The sequence below is a fragment of the Lepisosteus oculatus genome, chromosome 14 (assembly GCF_040954835.1).
Source record: "Lepisosteus oculatus isolate fLepOcu1 chromosome 14, fLepOcu1.hap2, whole genome shotgun sequence".
Lineage (NCBI taxonomy): Eukaryota > Metazoa > Chordata > Actinopteri > Semionotiformes > Lepisosteidae > Lepisosteus > Lepisosteus oculatus.
Genome location: NC_090709.1, coordinates 41,884,342 through 41,905,222, shown reverse-complemented (window position 1 = coordinate 41,905,222; position 20,881 = coordinate 41,884,342). Strand labels below are relative to the sequence as shown.

Here is a 20,881-nt window from a genome sequence, read left to right as displayed (position 1 = left end):
CACAGAAAGGCTTAGCCCAAGGCGGGGCTTCGATTAATATCGTTTAAGGAGGAAAGACAGGGCGAAAAAGCTCAGAGACACCGAGAGTCGAGCTGCCTATGAAAGGTGCCACCCGCCTGAGTTCGGTTTGAGGATCAACCCAGCAGAAAAAAAATCAAATTAAAAAATGAAGCTGCTCTTTGTGATCTGTGAGTATACAAGTGCAATAGATCGTACAAACGTGAGCTTGAATTGTTTTTTGTGTGCCTAAATGTCTACCTGGCGGCCTGCTACGGAAGATGTCACGGTCCGGTGTCTTTCAAACATGCAGCACACGGTAAACAAAGTTGATTTATGTATTTTATTATTATTTTTTTTAGACGGACCTAAACTGACTTCTCTCGTCTTTTTACGGCTTCCCTAATGTCCGAAAGCCGGCTCGTAACAATAATCAGAAAAGCGGTCCGAAACTTCTCGTCGGCGACTACTGAACAACTCAGAGCGATTAAAGTAGAATTGTATACATTTGGTTTAGAACCTATTAGGTCTCTAATAGAGATATTGCTAAATTATTCACAGGAGTGCCGGCTGCTTGAAATAACCAGCGAGGTGCTCCAGCGTAACTTTAAGAGACGACGGTTGACGGTACATTTTTTGGCTTGGGAACACGTTTTGACCCCAGTGGTTGGAATTAAATACATCGTGGAAATATCGGCATGATAAATGAACTGTTCACAGAGTGTCGGAAAAGCCCTGTTTTGTTTTTTTAACGTAGTGGCATTAATCGCAAGATTTAAGTACATTTTATATTATGTCCGAATTTAAAGCCACCGTGATATTTTCCCGTACAACGTTCAGCCTGGTCGAGCGATTAAGTGTTACTTTGAAAACCGTTGGAGAAAAGTTTTTTTTTTCACGCACAGATTGGACACCGCCAGACGTGAAAAAGGGACTTTTCGATTTTGCGCCAGTCTCCCCGACCACCTTGTGTGCTTTGCCGACATCGAGACCGTTTTCGACGCCGGGTGGGTTTTCAGGACCGTCACATCGACCTCGACGCGTTTCAAAACCGGACACGTGCAGGGTCGCGCCGCCAAACTGTATCGCCGGGCTCGACTTTTGTTCGATTCCCCCCGAGTAGTCGATTTTTTTAAAATCGATTTGTGTTCTATTAAAATGTCGTTTTTCAACCTACTCCTGTCCCTAGTCGGAGAGATAGGGCAACTCTGCGAGCCCCACAGGTAAAACTATCGATATGTCCAAGGAAATATCCTAAAACGCATTTGGGCACATTTGGAATAGAAAATATCCACGACTCCAAGATACTGAGGTTTGAAACCTTTAATAAAAAAAAGGCACGAAGTGTTAGGTTATTTAACGTTAGACCTTGGGTGTCCTTTAAGTACAGCAATGCTTTGATGTTTGAGGTCTTCAGCCGCCGTCGCGTTTAAAGAAAGAAACGGCTCGGGTCTCTCATTCACTCACTCTGCGACTTTGAAAGCGAAGTTCGATTTTTAAATCCTAAACGACTCGACCACTGTCCTCTACAAGTCGATCATTTAATCGACTGCCGCGCTGACGGCGATGGACCACTCGAATCCATCAGAAAACACCGATCTGTAACACGACCACAATCATGATTTCAGGGCACAGACCTTTCCGATCCGAAACGACTACGCCCGTGACTAACAAAAAAAACAGTCATTTGTAGTCAAGACAATAACGTGAAATCACACCATGACAGATTATTAACGTAAAGGATGATCAATATGGGCATACGTCTAAGCATTGCGTTCTCAAATTCGTTTTTAAGAGAAACACTGATCAAAAACGAACCAATGACGATGCTTAAGGACAGAGAAAATCAATTTCCAGATGTTTAAGGAATCCAATCAGTTGTGAACTGATATGCAGGTCTTTCACATACAATTGCATTTTTTTGTCCTTGCTTACGCGGTTCGACACTTGCTGTATAAACGGCCCCGGGCGCTCGGGGTGAAAAGACCATCGAAAAACCTCTCAATGGAGACGGTGGGAACCAGCGAAAACGCGTCTCCAGACAGTAACCCTCTCGTCCGCTGGTGGCCCTGTTTGACTGTAGAGGTCAGAGAAAACCCCCGCCCCCCCCGAACCTTCCCCTGCTCCCCCAGTCTCTCATCTTCTCCTCCTTAGAACGCAACGGATGGTAACATTTCAGTCCGCTGTGCCTCAGTTGTCCCCCCAGCTTGGGGCCAGGCAGCTCGTTCCAGTCACCCCCCACTCTTTGTGTAAAGATTTGTGTAAAGGGTTAATGAACGAAAGGCAGTGGTTTGAGCTCCGGTTGAGGGTTCGAATCCCGGCTGAGATGCTGCCCCTGTTGTGCACTTGAGCGAAGCATTCTGCCCCAATTCCTGTAAAATACATCACTGTGCATATAAGTATATAATAACAACTCCTTAGATATATATAGTGCTGTTTTAGACACTGTACCCAAAGCACTTTGCACACAGCAGCTCTCAGTGGGGAGGAGAGCAGAGGGATGGAGCCAGTTCAGAGAGGGGGGTGATTAGGAGGCCATGATGGGTCAAGACCAGGGGGGGAATCAGGCCAGGACACTGGGGTAACACCCCTACTCTTCTCCAGAGACACCCCGGGATTGTTAATGAGCACAGAGAGTCAGGACCTCGGCTTGACGTCTCATCCGAAGGACGGCGCCTGTTTACAGTCCAGTGTCCCCCGTCACTATACTGGGGCATCAGGACCCACACAGACCACAGGGTGAGAGCGCCCCCTGCTGGCCCCACTCACACCTCTCCCAGCAGCAGCCTTAGTTTTTCCCAGGAGTCTCCCCTCCAGGTACTGGCCAGGCTCACACCTGCTGGGCTCCAGTGTTGGGGGAGAGGGCTGCCAGCTGGGAGCTGCAGAGCGATATACGTCTGGCAACTGGGAGTGACTTTGTGTCAAAGCTTAAGCCCAATAAAAGGAAGTGGTCCTGTGCACAGCTCCTGTGTGTCCTCGTGAAGGGGGGGTTGTGGGGAGCCTGCCTGCAGTTCTCCTGGGGGAGGTTTTCCTGGGGGGGGTGGGACGGGGTTCCCCCTCTTGCCAGGCCAGTGTGAGGGCAGCAGGGTGGCGTGATCTGCTGCCTTACGGCTCTGGGGGGGAGGGGGGATCAGCTGATGCCAGGGTGGAGTTTGCCCAGTGTCTGTGGTGAGAGGCTCCAGCTCACCGCTGCCCTCCAGTGGACACCGCCGGTTACTGCACGTGTTCACCTGAGGTGAACAAACACACCGTCAACAAATTCTCTCGCACAGAAACGAGGGGGAGCATATTTATCGGTGTGGCATAACTGCTTTTTTTAATTAGACAAAGAGACTTTCTTTAGCAGAGAATTTAATGATAAATATCGATTCACAGAGAGAGTGAACGCTAGGGGTTCGAGTAGTGAGTATTAATGCCGTTTTCTGCTATGAGAGACACAGGGTAGCAGCCTATTAGAGAAGATCCCAATCTGTTCGGGCAGCCAGGGCTGTACATCATAGACCTGCTGGACTGGGGACCCCAGGGGCTGGACTCACTGGACTGGGGACCCCTGAGCTATAAGACTCACTGGACTGGGGGACCCCTGAGCTATAAGACTCACTGGACTGGGGGACCCCTGAGCTATAAGACTCACTGGACTGGGGACCCCTGAGCTATAAGACTCACTGGATTGGGGACCTCTGAGCTATGAGACTTACAGGACTGGGGACCCCTGAGCTATAAGAGTCACTGGACTGGGGACCCCTGAGCTGTAAGACTCACAGGACTGGGGACCCCTGAGCTATGAGACTCACTGGACTGGGGACCCCTGAGCTATAAGACTCACTGGACTGGGGTCCCCTGAGCTATAAGACTCACTGGACAGGGGACCCCTGGGATATAAGACTCACTGGACTGGGGACCCCTGAGCTATAAGACTCACAGGACTGGGGGTCCAGTGCCACAGTCCGGCCCCTGGTGTGGACAGACAAACCCTCCTGGGACAGGTCACCAGCGTCAGAGCGACCTCTACAAACACGCCCGGCGGACCAGGGTGTCAGTCCCCGGGCGGTTCTGCCGGGCCGTGCGGCTCCGTGATCCGGGATCGGGTCTCCTCATCTGCGAGCAGCCTGGGAAGTCTGTGTGTGTGCGCTTTGGGGTACACCCTCACCCCAATACACACGGAAACCAGACGCTGGCGGGTCGCTCACGACAGCCCGGACTCTCTCACTCTCTCGGCTCCGGGCTTCTCCACCATATTATCCCCCGGAGAGTATCTCACTGCGGATCCTGACCAGCGCCCTTGTCTCTTCCTGTACAGCACCAGCCCGACTCCCAGCACCACCAGCAGCAGGGCCACGGGAACCAGGATCCAGAGGTACACGAAATGGGAGTCTCCACCTGTGGACAGGAAAAATTCTGATCAATGAAAGCGCTTACTATAAAACACTCCTGGGTGGAAAAATGCATCTGGGAGACCGTCCTGCATGCACTTGACAGAAACTACAACTCCCACAGTGCACGGTGGTAAACTACAACCCCCACGGTGCACGGCGGTAAACTACAACCCCCACGGTGCACGGCGGTAAACTACAACCCCCACAGTGCATGGTTGTAAACTACAACTCCCATGGTGCATAGTTGTAAACTACAACTCCCATGGTGCAAGGCGACAGCAAGGACAGCAGTTCCCCTGAGTACATCAATTCACCTCATTCCCCCCCAACGATGGCCCACAAGCACAGTGCTGGTTTGGGGGTCGGTCACGGCCTTAATAGAACAGAGTGCTTTCCAGACGGAGGTGGGAAGATTAAATCCCAGGGGCTTTTTAAAAGGATCTAGCGGATTTAGGTGGTGTACATCAAGTGACATTCGAATAATGCAGAAAATGTTGGGGGTCTGGGAAAATTCAACAGATCACAGGTGAGGTGTCCTGAGAGGACAGCAGTGACAAGAGGCGGCCACTAGAGGGCACCGTGAGCAATACGTTTATGCATAGAGCCGCACTCATGTATTTAGTTTAATGGGAATGTAAGATTATCACACAGGTATGAGCTGTATGAAAGGGTCAGTGTCCGTTAAAGGAGACACTGGGGAGAAGGCTCTGTTCCGGGGCCAGTAGACTTTCTAATACGATCCCATTCATTCTGTGTAGTTACTCACCTCCCACAGTGAGAGACACAATACTGATGGCTCTCCTGCTGTGTGACAGCAGTGCTGTGTAGTTCCCCTGATCGGATTTCCTCAGGTCCTGCAATCTCAGCTCCTGATTCTCCACCGACACTCTGTCTCTGTACTGGGGGACACAGCGGGGTGTGCCGTTCTGGACAGAACACACTGAGGTCGAGTCTCCAGCTCCTGCAGGCTCAAACAGCACCTCCACTGGCTCTCCAGTGAACAGGGGGACAGACAGAGAGGCTCCAGGCTGCAGGGTGACAGTGTCTCTGTGAGCTGAAAGACAATCAGGACAGAAGATGATACAAGAACCCCCTCTGTCAGGAGTGTAGACCCCTCTAGTGACCCTACTGTAGACCTGCTCACCATCCACAGTGACTGTCACATTGCTGATAGTGTTTCCCTGAAGGTCCCTCACTGTGTAGTTGCCCTGATCAGCTGGAGTGAGGGGACGCAATGTCAGAGAGCCGTCCTGCACCAACACTCTCTGCTCGTACCCGGGGCCAGGGAGCCCTGCGCTGCTCAGTAAGACTCTGGGAGACTGGGCAGATCCTCCAGGATCAAACAGCACCTCCACTGGACCAGCAGTGCGGAGAGGGAGAGAGAGAGAGACTCCAGACTGATGGGTGACACTTTCTTTATGAGCTGAAAGCAGAGAGATTGAACATCAGGACGTCAGCTGGGTTTTGGGACTCATGTCAACCCGTGAACTTCGAAAACGTCACACGCCGTTCGACATTTGAACGAGGGACCTCCGTGTAAGACAAAAATACTCCCATTATATCACGAATACGTCTTTTCTGTTTTAGATCATATGGTTTCATTATATTAGGAACAATTAGAATATTAATGAGGAGCTTGTACTGTGGCGATTTATCCACTAGATGGCACTGTTGGCCAATGAGTATCTAATTCCAATTGCAAAGGGACTCCTTTTCAAACTAAGCTTTTTAAACTCTTATTTCTGGTGGCATTCCGGGTCCCGGGGGAGGAAGAGCTTATTTGGCCTCATCAAGAAGAAGGAGCCAGTATCCGCGCTCAACTGTACAATTCCCTGCAGCCCAGAGCGACAGGTGGGAATTACCCAGAATGGCCACCCTGGTAGTGGAATCCCCATGACCTGTAAAGAGCTGCACACTGGTGGCGGTAGTGGGATCCACATGACCTGTAAAGAGCTGCACACTGGTGGCGGTAGTGGGATCCCCATGACCTGTAAAGAGCTGCACACTGGTGGCGGTAGTGGGATCCCCATGACCTATGAAGAGCTCTGAGTGGAAAGTCCAGAAAAGAGCTACAGAAGTGTAAGCAATTATTAGGAGTAGTATTATTATTACCCAGAACGGACAGCTCCATGCTGGCGAGCAGGTGGGAATTACCCAGAATGGCCCAATGGTGGCGGTAGTGGGATCCCCATGACCTGTGAAGAGCTGCACACTGGTGGCAGTAGTGGGATCCCCATGACCTGTAAAGAGCTGCACACTGGTGGCGGTAGTGGGATCCCCATGACCTGTGAAGAGCTCCGAGTGGAGAGTCCAGAAAAGAGCTACAGAAGTGTAAGCAATTATTAGGAGTAGTATTATTAGTATTATTATTACCCAGAATGGACAGCTCCATGCTGGCGAGCAGGTACTCCTTATCCGCCTCCAGGAGGCACTCGTAGACGTGCTCATCGGAGAAGGTGGTGCGGCCGAGGGTCAGGGAGAAATCCCCCCGCCTGATCTCCTCTTGGGACATCTGGGCTCTGTGCTCGAACCCGGCACTGGGGTAGAATTTTCCATCCATGAACTCGTAGACGTGCTGATCCAGCGTCTTCCACAGCACGTGCAGCTGGTCCTCGGGAATCCTGGGCACGTGGGCGGTCCCGTCACAGGGCAGGGTGACCGCCTGGCCATATTTCACCGACACCTGGAGGAGCCCTGAAGAAACAGGGGGGTGACAGAGGCCCAGAATGACTCAGGCAAACTAGTCAAAACGGACCGAAGCCAGCAAGAAAAAAAACGCAGCCGAACGCAAAATCACAAAGCCTGCTGGAAGGGGAGCACCTTGGGATACCCTGGAAAGATCACGGAAACAGCTGCACAGAATTCAGGACCACCACCGGCGGCCTAATCAAAGATGCCAATTAGGACAACCCTACAGATCGGTTGGTAAAAACACCAGCAGGCACAGGGGGACCCCACGATCAGGGAGGATTGTTGGACACCAGCTCTCTCTCCCCCAGGACTGGGGGGGTTGGACACCAGCTCTCTCTCCCCCAGGACTGGGGGGGTCGGACACCAGCTCTCTCTCCATTAGGACCAGGGGGGTTGGACACCAGCTCTCTCTCCCCCAGGACCAGAGGAGGTTGGACACCAGCTCTCTCTCCCTCAGGACCAGAGGAGGTTGGACACCAGCTCTCTCTCCCTCAGGACCAGAGGGGGTTGGACACCAGCTCTCTCTCCCTCAGGACCAGGGGGGGTTGGACACCAGCTCTCTCTCCCTCAGGACCGTCTCCCCCACAATGACAATCAAAACATCTGAGACAGGACGTTGATGTTCTCAACAAGAGGTGATTTGTGAGGTTGCAGATTTGATGTCAAGAAGTCAAGAGAAAAAACAAGAGAGTCAGGAGAGGAGAGGCAGAGGTGAGACACCAGCTACAGGGGATCAGGGGATCAGGGGATCAGGAGATCAGGAGATCTGGAGATCTGGGGACTCACCCTCCGTCAGCAGGGGCAGCAGCTGAATCCAGGCCGACCACAGCGCGAAGGAGCTGAAACCGAGAGGGAGATCAATCATTTTCCGGAACGGCCCGTCGGACGGGTGGACGGACAACCTAGTCGAAGGGTCAGCCTTCACTCACTTTCCCCGACAGCTGTTAGCATCGTTACAGAACACAGCTAATGTTCTGGGAATGAAACCCGGGGCCCCTGCGCTGTGTCGCTCGACACTGAGAATCGGGCCTGACACCTGACTTCGCCGACGGCGCAGTATGAAATTGCGGATCCCCACAATCTGAACTGCTTTGTCCGACTGCAGTCGCTGGTCGACCTTGGACACTCGCACTAGCCTCTTTCCTGAAACCACCCTTCTCCTGCACAACACAGCCCCCATCTCACCTCCCTCTTGCTCTTCCTCTTCCTGGGCCGTGGACTGGCATTGAGGATGACCGCTGAGCATCTCCCTCCGACGCCGAGCTGGCTGGGGACCGGCGAGCACCTGTGGAGGAGATTAAACCAGCTGCCTTTAGAGTCCTGCTGCTCACAGCCAAGCTGGTCACCACCTGGCTTCATGGTCCATTCCAGAGCCTTGGGTCTGGTCTAGACTTTTATTCTAGAGACATTAATCTAGTCTGGGTATGTATTCTCGAGCCATGGGTCTAGTCTGGGATTTTAATCTAGAGCCATGGATCTAATCTGGATTGTGTTCTAGAGCCATTAATCAAGTCTTGGATTTTATTCTAGAGCAGAGGATCTATCCTGGGATTTTAATCTAGAGCCACGAGTCTTGTCTTGGGTTTTATTCCAGAGCCTTGGGTCTAGTCTGGATTTTAATTCTAGAGAATTTAATCTAGTCTGGGATTGTATTCTCAAGACCTGGATCTAGACTGGGATTTTAATCTAGAGCCATGGGTCTCATCTGGACTGCTTTCTAGAGCCACTGATCTAGTCTGGGATTTTAATCTAGAGCCATGGGTCTAGTCTGAATTTATTCCAGAGCCATGGGTCGCGTCTGGATTGTGTTCTAGAGCCATCGATCTAGTCTGGCATTTTAATCTAGAGCAAAGGATCTAGCCTGAGATTTTAATCTAGAGCCATTAGGCTAGTCTGTATTTCTATTCTAGAGCAACAGATCTAGTCTGATTTTATTCTAGAACCGTGGGTCTCATCTGGATTGTGTTCTAGAGCCATTAATCTAGCCTGGGGTTTTAATCTAGAGCCATGGATCTAGTCTGGGGTTTTATTCTAGAGCCATTAGTCTAGTCTGGATTACAGACTACAACAAAGGTCCTACTCTATGTTGTATTCTAGAACTGGATGTCTAATCTGATTCCTATGTTACAGCTAAGGCCCTAGTCTGCTTTAGTATTCTAAACCCTCCTCTTCCTTTTAGATGCCTTTTACTTTATAAAGACTGGATTTAACGCTCTTCCAACATGGCTGCCTACAACCTTATGAAGTACAGGCTCAGCGCCCACAGCCTGGGCAGAGAAACTGGACACAGGCAGACCCGGCTGCCCAGAGAGGACAGGCTCAGTGCCCACAGCCTGGACAGAGAAACTGGACACAGGCAGACCTGGCTGTCCAGAAAGGACAGGCTCAGTGCCCACAGCCTGGACACAGACACTGGACACAGGCAGACCTGGCTGCCCAGAGAGGACAGGCTCAGTGCCCACAGCCTGGACAGAGAAACTGGACACAGGCAGACCTGGCTGTCCGGAGAGGACAGGCTCAGTGCCCACAGCCTGGACAGAGAAACTGGACACAGGCAGACCTGGCTGTCCGGAGAGGACAGGCTCAGTGCCCACAGCCTGGACAGAGAAACTGGACACAGGCAGATCTGGCTGTCCAGAGAGGACAGGCTCAGTGCCCACAGCCTGGACAGAGAAACTGGACACAGGCAGACCTGGCTGTCCAGAGAGGACAGGCTCAGTGCCCACAGCCTGGACACAGACACTGGACACAGGCAGACCTGGCTGCCCAGAGAGGACAGGCTCAGTGCCCACAGCCTGGACACAGTCTGTATGGAATCTATGTTTGTTTTATGTAGAAAAGTCCGAGAGCAGCACAGTAGCTTACGTTAGACTTTGTGTTTTCTCTCGTCACTGAGAGCGTCTGGAGCGTGTCCGGAGAGAAAAGTGTTGTTCTGTTTTGTTTTGTTTGGTGTGGAGAAAGGCAATGACGCCCCATGTTTTGGTTTGTGAACGTCTTCTTGTGTGTTGTCGGCTTTTGTTTATTTACGGGATTGTAACGGAACCGGGACCGTTGTGTTTGGATTGTGTTGTGTTGTGAGCCCCCCTGACTTTTGTCATTGGCCCCTCAGCCGACACGGCGAGCGAGATGGCGGATTTTTAAAAAAACGGAGAAGTAAGCAAATTTCGAGGTCATCTGACAGGGCCCTGCCTGGATGTTGAATCCTGCTACAGATGCAGCCATTCAAAATGAGCGGTAAAAACCCGCGGTACAGTAACCAACCCGCAGGGCACCGTAGGGCACCGCAGGGCAAGTGATTGGCTGGCCAAAATGACCGACAGGGGCACTCGTGGTGCATTGGTTGGTAGTGAAAAGATTTAATCATTTAATGTCTTTACTGTGCACATTTCAATCCGCTTAGTTTTGAATATTTATATGGAATTTTACCACTAAAGGGAAATTTTAGTAGCTGAGCATAAAAAGAAGAGGAGCATAACGCATCTGAAGGTCATAAACGATATTAATTTTGGAACATAAACATACAGTATATAGCTGGTCTTGGTACTTTAAAGAAAAAAATACACACCAGTATTCCATTTCTCCCTAAACATTTTAAGCTTCGAAGTCTTTAACTAACGTGATACCGAAGTCAACAAGCATACTTTTAGAATTTGATTAAAAGGGAATATAATATGGAATCGCGTATCTAAAGAATTTAATAACGGTATGATTATATTCGTGCACTGCGACAGGGCTGTGTGGGGCTGTTTCGCCTGCCTGTTCATGCGAGCTGTCTTGTAGCCTACTGGTCAAGGTGCGTGACTACCAGCTGGTAGGTTGTGTGTTCGAATCCAGCTGGTGCTGGACTTTTCTTTTAACAAACATTTCTTCGAAAAAATAGAATAGCGATGTTATGGACAATCAATTGACTTTTATATTTCAAAATATCGCAACATGATCGATTCTAAGTCATTTTTGATAACAATGAATAGTCACCTTCTTCCCTTCTGACAACGGTTCCTGCTTCTATTGTGTGTGTGTGTGCAACAGAGTAACTTTTTATAGAGAAATGGAGGCTGGACAGTATGCATTACAATATAAACATTTATATTGATTTAAATCGTGTTCTGATTTAAATCGCAAACGCGTGTTTAATTATATGTGTTTTTTAATCATAATCAGGCTAATGCATTTCTACATTTTCTGTATGAACCAGCTTAGAGGTTCATACAGAAAGACAGCTTGTGTTTAAATTGAGTGTAAGGTAATTTATGCTTCTAAAGTCATGGTCAGCATTTATTATTGTACTGTGCTGTAAACTTTTTCTGTGCCTAGTCACATTATTTTATAGCGTTTTTATTGCGTTATTAAATCCGGTGGCGCTGTGTTAGTTTCCTGACTCCCATTATTTAAACTGCGACACTGATCATTCATCTCTAAATAAACTTTATTTTATATAGCGTTTTAAGCGAATAGGTAATTAGATTGCTCATAAACCTAATCGCTTTTTCTACATAAACACAGCGTGATTGCTCTCTGAAAACGCTTTTCCTTTATTTTTAAAGTAGGCTCAGATTTCAACTATAGATCGTATTATTATAAACTTTCTTGGAAAAATGTATTTTATGTAAACCATGTTTGCTATTAATTCATTTAGGGCTAAAATACGTTCATTGTCTTCCAATCGAGTCGAGTTGACATTGGAAGCCTGCCACACCCGGACCGTTAAACCAACGCATTAGCACGTCAAAGCCCATTGAGCCAGTATTGGCTTTAGTATTCCCCCCTTCTCCCCTCAATTCAATTAAATTCAAGGTGTTTTATTTGCATGACAGATGGGTACAAGCAGTGTTGGGTATGTATATTGTAACGCTTACGGCAGACAGGCACTGTGTAAGAGCCGGCGCACCAGAGCAGCGCACCGAGGGAGCGTCTGCATTTGTAACTTAGTTTTTAAAATTAGTCAAGCAATATGAAGCATCTCCTTTTACTTAGTGCCTGAGCATAAAAAGAATAGGAGCATACTGCAACGCGTGTGAAGTCCATAAACGATATTAATTTTGGAACTTAAACATACAGTATATGGCTGGTCTCGGTACTTTAAAGAAAACATACACACCAGTATTCCATTTCTCCCTAAACATTTTAAGCATCGAAGTCTTTAACTAACGCGATACCGGAGTCAAGAAGCATACTTTTAGAATTTGATTAAAAGGGAATATAATATGGAATCGCGTATCTCAAGAAATTAATAACGATATAATTATATTCATGTTGCAAAAGAACTGCAACGGACATAAAAACTCCCTTGCTTTTAACAGAGCGTTCCATAATTTCTAACTACGAAAATGCCAGGTGAAAGGATTTGTAAACATATTTTGTTAAAGCAAGTCAATTTTTTCCGCAACACATAAAATACATTTTTCCAAGAAAGCTTAGCCTTTGTCACTAATGAAATCACTAAATAAAGACATAAATATAGAAATCTTAAGATTTGTTTTATTTAATGTTGGTAGCAGGATGAACTGTCAGAGTGTATATTTTGTCGCAGAGTTGCTGCAAGATGTTAACAGTGAAAAAGGTATTTAGAAATGAGTTATTTCAAGATGAAAATTTTCAGAATAATTGCAAATCTAGCAGGATAGAGAAAGCACAGAAAACTGGCAGTTAGATTGATCAGATTAGTATGAAAAGTCATTTAGCAAAGGGAATGAGAAGAGTGACAAACTAGTATACTTTAGATCTTTTTTTCTGAACCAGGGAAAATCTGATCATGTTTCCCTATAACAATAATAAAAAACTTTATTTGATATATCACCATTAAAGGTGGCATCTCAAAGCAATACAGTAGATGTAAAAACAGATAAAAGGACCACAGATTACAAAGTAAATGCATATAAGAAAGACAAGCAGTTAGAGGTGCTACCAAAATTAGAAAATGAAGCAGATACAGACACTAAGTCTTCTGAAAAGAAAGGTTCTGAGGTTAGATTTAAACTGGCCCTGGTGTGTGTGTGTTTGTGTCTGTCTGTCCTGTGATGGACTGGCGCTATGTCCAGGGTGTATTCTGCCTTGTGTCCGTCGCTTACTGGGATAGGCTCCAAATCCTCTGTACTGGATAAAGAGATTAGAAATGGATGGAAGTAAAGGCACTGAAGAAACCCAGAAACCCACTATGAAATGGCAGCATCTCACTGAGAATAAAACATTTTATAGTGCTGGCTTAAGGAAACAGCCTTTCCACCTCTCTTGCACATCAGTATCCATACCTAGTTATTTAAACCTAGTTATCCATACCTAGTTATTTAAACAAATTGCCTCTAATTATAAACATCTTATATGCTGGCTCTGTGCTGGCTCTGTGGATCCGCATCAGCGATGTTTGCCCATTCCTTCAATTCATGTGCATCCAACACACAGTTCAACGCTAGCAGCTAGCAGAATGGACAACACCATGCAACTCCTGGGGACGGGTGCGGTGCTCAGTTACCAGTACGTTCTGCTGGGGCTGGCACCTACTATATGATAACACAACGAAGCCCAAAACTACAATATCCGACATCGTACGTTTAATTATATCAAACGACTGAAGGGCTAAGGCATGTTCTAGGTGTAAAGCGACAGGTGGGGAGATATGAGTTATGAAACTGAAGTATTTATGCGTGTGTATATATATATAATTAAGCAGACACATAAAGTAAAGTAAGTACAATGAAATAAGACCGGGCACTTCCGCGATAAACAGTCATCACTCCGCAAAAATGCGTCGCCCCGGGCAGCGGATATCTGAGCTACTCCTATTTCGTGTCCTTTTTATTTTTTTTTACACATTTAACCGGTTATTTTGTTATCTACGCGTGTGCTCAACTTTCAATTCCGACTGCAGCGCGGCGGGACCGGAGCTCTTGTTGTCGTGAGTGGCGGCATTAAGCGGCGCCGTCAAAATACCTACCAAAACCTGCCCCGGAGGAAAAAAACACATCCTGGACACACTTATAGCGCTAAAACAATTTGTACAGCCCCCCGCAAAACCAGGTGGAATGTGAAAAGGAGACCCCACGGGTAATATGAAAGTATCCTACCCCCTTACTGCAGATCGGATGAGAATGGATAGCGCCGCCCTCAAACTCCCCATGACGTCTTTCCCGGACATCCAGGCTTCTAATAATATAATGTTAGTATTATTATCAATATGACATGAGAGAGATCGTTTACAATTGTTCATAGGTTTTATCCAGTTAGATTAGTGCTCTCTGCATTGAAGCATGCGCAGGACGATCCGTTGATCTTTGGTGCATTTATAATAATAATAATAATAATAATAATAACATCACTTTACTAACCCTATACAATGTCTTGCATGAGGAATCGGTCTTGTCGCAGACCCCAGCTGGCTCTCCAGGAGACACACAGACAGGGAGAGAGAGAGAACCTGGGGGTCAGAGCGCAGGGGCAGACATTGTACAGCGCCACCTGGAGCAGCTGGGGTTCAGGGCCTCGCTCAGGGGGGGCCCCAACGGAGTAGGATTCCTCTGCCGGCCGCGGGATTCGAACCGGCAAACCCCTCCCAGCCCCAGGCGCAGAGATCCTTTTGAGGTGGAGCTGAAACTATATGAATTCTATTTTAAAAAGTGTAGAAATAATAAAGCAAGAAAAACATGATATATGTAAAAAATACAATTTGATCACGTCATTGACTTCATTACCTCTGGCGGTTAAATGTTTTTTTTTTTCCTGTTTGTGTGTTTTTTCCTCTTGTACCTGTTTCTGATCCTCTGGTTGTAGTTGTATTGGTAAATTCTTTATACATTTAATTAAAAAAAAATTAAAAATATTATGCTATACATTGTATTCCCAGTTTGCCCAGTACAGGGCTACAGGGGAGGTGGAGTCTGTCCCAGCAAGCAATGGGCACCTGTGACGTTTCTCTGCACATCCAGGCACAATTCCGGCTAATCGCCGGTTTTAACGAGCGGCACCTAGCAAAACAGAAACCGTTAGTTTCACCTTTATTATTATTGTTGTTGTTGTTGTCGTCGCTGCTGCACACTGTGTTATTTATAGCGGAGAGGACAAGCGAGCGTTCGTCCTGATGTGGCAGCAGAGTCCTCACGCCATCCCAGCTTGTTCCCCGCCCCCACCACCCTTGCTGTAAAGTAGGGCCGCCCCGACCTGGCTGGAGGATGCCTTCTTCAACCACTGCACAGGAAATTCACCCGTATCCGGCTGTTAACCTGTTTTCACCCGTATTATTAACTGGGCGGCAGTTCTAGTGAATGACTGGAGGAACAGGGAGGTTATTTCTGGTTTTTTTTTTCTTCGTATTTCATATAGCTCCCTGTGTCTCTCAGCATTTCCCAGCATCTCTCCGCGACCCTCAGCGTCTCCCAGAGTCTCCCACAGTCTCTCGGGGTCTCCCCGTGTCTCCCAGAGTATCTCAGTGTCACTCAGAGTCTCCCAGGGTATCTCAGTGTCTCTCAGGGTCTCCCAGTGTCTCTCAGTGTCTCTCGGCGTCTCCCAATGTCTCTCGGGGTCTCCCAGGTTATCTCAGTGTCTCTCTGCGTCTCGCAGTGTCTCCCAGGTATTTCAGTGTCTCACAGTGTCTCTCAGGGTCTCCCAGTGTCTCAGTGTCTCTCAGGGTCTCCCAGGTATTTCATTGTCTCTCAGGGTCTCCCAGGTATTTCATTGTCTCTCAGGGTCTCCCAGGGTCTCCCAGTGTCTCTCAGGGTCTCAGAGTGTCTCTCAGGGTCTCTCAGGGTAGCTCAGTGTCTCCCGGTGTCTCTCTGCGTCTCCCAGTGTCTCTCTGTGTCTCCCAGTGTCTCTCAGGGTCTCTCAGGGTAGCTCAGTGTCTCCCGGTGTCTCTCTGCGTCTCCCAGTGTCTCTCTGTGTCTCCCAGTGTATCTCAGTGTCTCTCAGGGTATCTCAGGGTATCTCAGTGTCTCTCGGCGTCTCCCAATCTCTCTCGGGGTCTCCCAGGTTATCTCAGTGTCTCTCTGCGTCTCGCAGTGTCTCTCAGGTCTCCCAGGTATTTCAGTGTCTCACAGTGTCTCTCAGGGTGCTGTGAGACAGGAGGACACGACCCGCTCGTTAAAGCTTTAAGGCCGTCCCGGTTCTGCCCGCCTACCCTGACGGAGCTGTGCGTCGCGGGGGGCAGCGGGGGTCCGTGGCAGGTTAGCGCCGCCCCCTGCCCCTAGGACCGACCAGCGGGTGGAGAACCTTCTGTGTGGAGTTTGCATGTTCCCCCTGCGGGTTTTTTTTTCTCTCTCTCCAGGTGCTCCTGCCTCCCAAGTTATAATAATGAACTTGATTTTATATAGCGCCTTTAAAGCGCTTTACAGAACGACAACACTTGGAAAGCCGGAATGCTTTCAGGGTGATTGATTGGTTAGACAGAACTCCAGTTGAGAGATAGGAAGGGCTCTCCTTTCCTCATTATCTTTTTCACAGTGTTAACTGTAACAGTCCAGCTTGTTTTGGGTGGGTGGGTGGAATTAAGTCATCTCACCGGGACGATACTACGATCGGAAGCTTCCTTACCTGGAAGATTCACAAATCGGGCTTCTGTATGGGATTCTGGAGAAAAAAACAAAACAACAGAACTACCGGGTCATCAGACACAGAAAACGGATCGTGAACTGAACAGGGCTCCTCAAGCCCAGGAAAGCAAGGAAGAGACCCGAACTCGTAGACACTGTTGACGAACAGGCCAGCATCTGCAGGCGGTATCGCGATCTCCCAGCGGTTCTACACAGGCGCACAGCGCCAGAAACCGATTCGCGCAGGTCACACCTGTCTGAACGCCGATGCCTTGAGACTCTCCCTGCCCACGTTCGCATGAGAGTCTCTTTCACTCTGAGCAGCAGCTGCTTTATTTAGATGTCAGGCAGCGGAAAAAAAAAAAAAAAAAGACTTCAAAACCACATCCTGACGAGCCCAGCGAGCAGCCCAGCCTGTGTGAATTCAAAAATAAGGTGCGTTTCAGTTTCATTCGACACCAAGCAGTCATGTAAAACAGGTTCAGCTGCGTTTTAGGGGGCTTCTCTCGTGGAAAGTCTTTTCTTTGTTATTTTTTTTTGTTTCTGCAAAGCAACAAGAGGTCACAGTTCGAATCTGGACCAATCTGCCCAGTCCGTGCGGTTGAAGCCGATACCCTGGCTTCTCTCCAGACACAGCTGGGTGAGCTCCTCCAGTCAGAAAAGGGGGGGTGCTTCTTTACACAAAGGGTGGTGGGGGTGGGGAACAAGCTGCCCAGTCCATGGGGTTGAAGCCGATACCTTGGCTTTTCTCCAGACACAGCTGGGTGAGCTCCTCCAGTCAGGACAGGAGGGTCTTCTGTACACAGAGTGGGGTGGGGGTGGGGAGCAAGCCGCCCAGCCCTGTGGTTGAAGCCGATACCCTGGCTCCTCTCCAGACACAGCTGGGTGAGCTCCTCCAGTCAGGACGGGGGGGGCTCTTCTGTACACAGAGGGTGGTGGGGGTGTGGAACAAAGCTGATAATTGTTATGTGTTGTAAAACACAATAGTGCTTTAACCTGCGTTTGTTAGTCAACCCGCAATAATCCGGCGTAACGGAATTGTAGAGTCGAGAAAAAAGGCACAACGTGAAAAATGTGGGAGGTGTCTGGTTCTCTCCCTTTCAAACGGTACTTTGTGTAGAGACATGTCATTCTGTAAAATATGCTCCGAGAAACCTGTTTCTATATCTGCCAGCCTCGGTTGGTTTTTCTTTTTCTGTATGTCATTTAGACTGGCTTACAGGTCATGGTAAAAATATACAGGTTTTTTTTCTAAAGCAATCATGCCCGATAAGGACTATGAGGTTGGTTTTTTTTAAAAAACAACAACCACAGAATAAAATCAGGATGTCTTCAGAAACAGAACTGAACTCCCATCAGGTGGGCAGCAGTACTGGATAACGCTGGTCAGTCCCAGGTTTTCGGGGTGACAGCTTTCTAAGCTTTCTAAGCTACATACATACATAGTAGCCAGATCACCCTGCACCTCACAACTGGCAGCCCCCCCAACTGGAGCTCAGCAGGTGTGAGCCTGGTCAGTCCCTGGAGGGGAGACCTCCTGGGAAAAAACTAAGGTTGCTGCTGGAAGAGGTGTTAGTGGGGCCAGCAGGGGGCGCTCACCCTGCGGTCCGTGTGGGTCCTAATGCCCCAGTATAGTGATGGGGGACACTGGACTGTAAACAGGCGCCGTCCTTCGGATGAGACGTCAAACCGAGGTCCTGACTCTCTGTGGTCATTAAAAATCCCAGGGCGTTTCTCGAAAAGAGTAGGGGTGTAACCCCAGTGTCCTGGCCAAATTTCCTATTGGCCCTTACCAATCATGGCCTCCTAATAACCCCCCTCTCTGAACTGGCTTCATCACTCTGCTCTCCTCCCCACTGAGAGCCGCTGTGTGCTGAGCGGACTGGAGCATCATCCAGGTGGAGCTGCACACTGGTGGCGGTAGTGGGATTCCCCATGACCTGTCAAGCGCTTTGAGTGGAGTCTCCAGAAAAGCGCTATAGGAGTGTAAGCAATTATTATTACAACACAAGTTACAATCTTATGCACCGTGTGATGCTGGAGAAGTCTTCTCGAATCCTTGTCTTCAGTGTTTTCTGCTGCCCCCTTGTGGTGATTAATAATCGACAGAGTGCCTGACAAAAACGTGATGATCCTGTATGTGGAAAGGCTTCTTCCTTTTTTAAGAATTGATCATACTAATTGCTTACACCTTTGTATAGCGCTTTCCCGAATGCTCCCCTCAGATCTCTTCCCAGTTAAGGGGGATCCCCTCCAGCCCCCCCCCCCCCCCAGTGTGCAGCCCCCACCTGGATGATGCTCCAGTCCGCTCAGCACACAGCAGCTCTCAGTGGGGAGGAGAGCAGAGTGATGGAGCCAGTTCAGAGAGGGGGGTGATTAGGAGGCCATGATGGGTAAAGACCAGGGGGGGAATTAGGCCAGGACACTGGGGTAACACCATATATAATATGTGTAAAAACACAGTACAGCGCAGTAGAGCCCAGTGAGATCAGGGTAAAAAGACAGTACAGTGCAGTAAAGCCCAGTGAGAGAGGGGTAAAAACAGTACAGCGCAGTAAAGCCCAGTGAGAGAGGGGTAAAAACACAGTACAGCGCAGTAAAGCCCAGTGAGAGAGGGGTAAAAACACAGTACAGCGCAGTACAGCCCAGTGAGATCAGGGTAAAAACACAGTAGAGCCCAGTGAGATCAGAGTAAAAACACAGTACAGTGCAGTAGAGCCCAGTGAGATCAGGGTAAAAACACAGTACAGTGTAGTACAGCCCAGTGAGATCAGCGTAAAAACACAGTACAGCCCAGTAAGATCAGGGTAAAAACACAGTACAGTGCAGTAGAGCCCACTGAGAGAGGGGTAAAAACACAATACAGTGCAGTACAGCCCAGTGAGATCAGGGTAAAAACACAGTACAGCGCAGTAGAGCCCAGTGAGATCAGGGTAAAAACACAGTACAGTGCAGTACAGCCCAGTGAGATCAGCGTAAAAACGCAGTACAGTGCAGTAGAGCCCAGTGAGATCAGGGTAAAAACACAGTACAGCGCAGTAAAGCCCAGTGAGAGAGGGGTAAAAACACAGTACAGCGCAGTACAGCCCAGTGAGATCAGGGTAAAAACACAGTAGAGCCCAGTGAGATCAGAGTAAAAACACAGTACAGTGCAGTAGAGCCCAGTGAGATCAGGGTAAAAACACAGTACAGTGTAGTACAGCCCAGTGAGATCAGCGTAAAAACACAGTACAGCCCAGTAAGATCAGGGTAAAAACACAGTACAGTGCAGTAGAGCCCACTGAGAGAGGGGTAAAAACACAATACAGTGCAGTACAGCCCAGTGAGATCAGGGTAAAAACACAGTACAGTGCAGTAGAGCCCAGTAAGATCAGGGTAAAAATACAGCACCGCAATTCTCCCCCAGACCGCGGCTCTCGGCGCAGGCTGTCCTGACTCACAGTGTCCACAGGAGGGCGCTCCAGCACCGCCTGGCCGCAGAGAGGCTGCAGTTCCAGCGGATGGACAGCAGAGGGCTGCCTGAGTCCCCATAGTTATAGAAACCACCTGATTTCCCGGAGTCGGTCCAGAGGAGGGAGCGCGTCTGTCGAGAGAGCCGGTCACAGGAGGACAGGACGGCAGAGAGATGTCCCCTTGATCCGAATGTTTTATAAATATATATGTGTATATAAATATTATAAAATGAATATAATACTGTGTATTATAAAATATTATAATACTGTACTGTACTGTGTTTTTACCCTACTCTCATTGGGCTGTACTGCACTTTTCTCATTATTTTTAACTGTAACAGTCCAGCTTGGTTTGGGTGGGGGGGTGGGAATTAAGTCATCTCACCGGGACGATACTACGATCGGAAGCTTCCTTACCTGGAAAATTCACAAATTTTGAATGTGTGCACATTCGGTGTGTCTAAAAGCTCTGGTGAGCCCAGAGACGAGCCAAGCGTGATCCTGTGTGCACATTCAGTGTGTCTAAAAGCTCTGGTGAGCCCAGAGACGAGCGAGCGTGATTCTGTGTGCACATCCAGTGTGTCTAAAAGCTCTGGTGAGCCCAGAGACGAGCCAAACGTGATCCTGTGTGCACAGTGTGTCTAAAAGCTCTGGTGAGCCCAGAGACGAGCCCAGCGTGATTCTGTGTGCACATTCGGTGCGTCTAAAAGCTCTGGTGAGCCCAGAGATGAGTCAGATGCGATTCTGTGTTGCACATGCCGGTTGTGAGTTCGGGTCCAAAAGATATATCCCATAGCAGCCTCAGCTCTGAGATCTCACAGTTCTGAGGCGCAGAGAGAGAGAGAGGAGA

The 20,881-nt window shown here is 48.6% G+C and overlaps 1 protein-coding gene across 7 annotated transcripts; it reads right to left on the bottom strand.

Annotated features, from left to right (window-relative positions):
* Positions 1-3,331: 3,331 nt before the first annotated feature.
* Positions 3,332-15,858, bottom strand: LOC102686511 (uncharacterized). Of its 7 annotated transcripts, XM_069198489.1 has the most exons (10): positions 14,750-15,850; positions 14,387-14,651; positions 14,126-14,204; positions 8,250-8,349; positions 7,851-7,903; positions 6,747-7,067; positions 5,518-5,796; positions 5,140-5,427; positions 4,182-4,377; positions 3,332-3,764 (listed from the first exon to the last, which is right to left on the bottom strand). In XM_069198489.1, the coding sequence occupies exons 4-9, from the start codon at positions 8,288-8,290 to the stop codon at positions 4,184-4,186; spliced, it is 1,176 nt and encodes a 391-aa protein (XP_069054590.1). In that variant the 5' UTR covers positions 8,291-8,349; positions 14,126-14,204; positions 14,387-14,651; positions 14,750-15,850; the 3' UTR covers positions 3,332-3,764; positions 4,182-4,183. The 7 variants fall into 7 exon arrangements, with proteins under 7 accessions (XP_069054590.1, XP_069054586.1, XP_069054589.1 ...); XM_069198485.1 differs by having other exon boundaries at positions 3,332-4,377; positions 14,750-15,847; XM_069198488.1 differs by having other exon boundaries at positions 3,332-4,377; positions 14,134-14,204; positions 14,750-15,847.
* Positions 15,859-20,881: the final 5,023 nt, after the last annotated feature.

Excerpts from the sequence above, each read along its gene's own strand:
- LOC102686511 (XM_069198489.1), bottom strand. The coding sequence starts at position 8,290 with ATGCCAGTCCACGGCCCAGGAAGAGGAAGAGCAAGAGGGAG. Across the intron at positions 7,068-7,850 it reads GCTGCCCCTGCTGACGGAGG|GGCTCCTCCAGGTGTCGGTG; the intron begins GTGAGTCCCCAG and ends CTGTTTCTTCAG. Across the intron at positions 5,428-5,517 it reads TGTGACAGTCACTGTGGATG|CTCACAGAGACACTGTCACC; the intron begins GTGAGCAGGTCT and ends ATTGTCTTTCAG.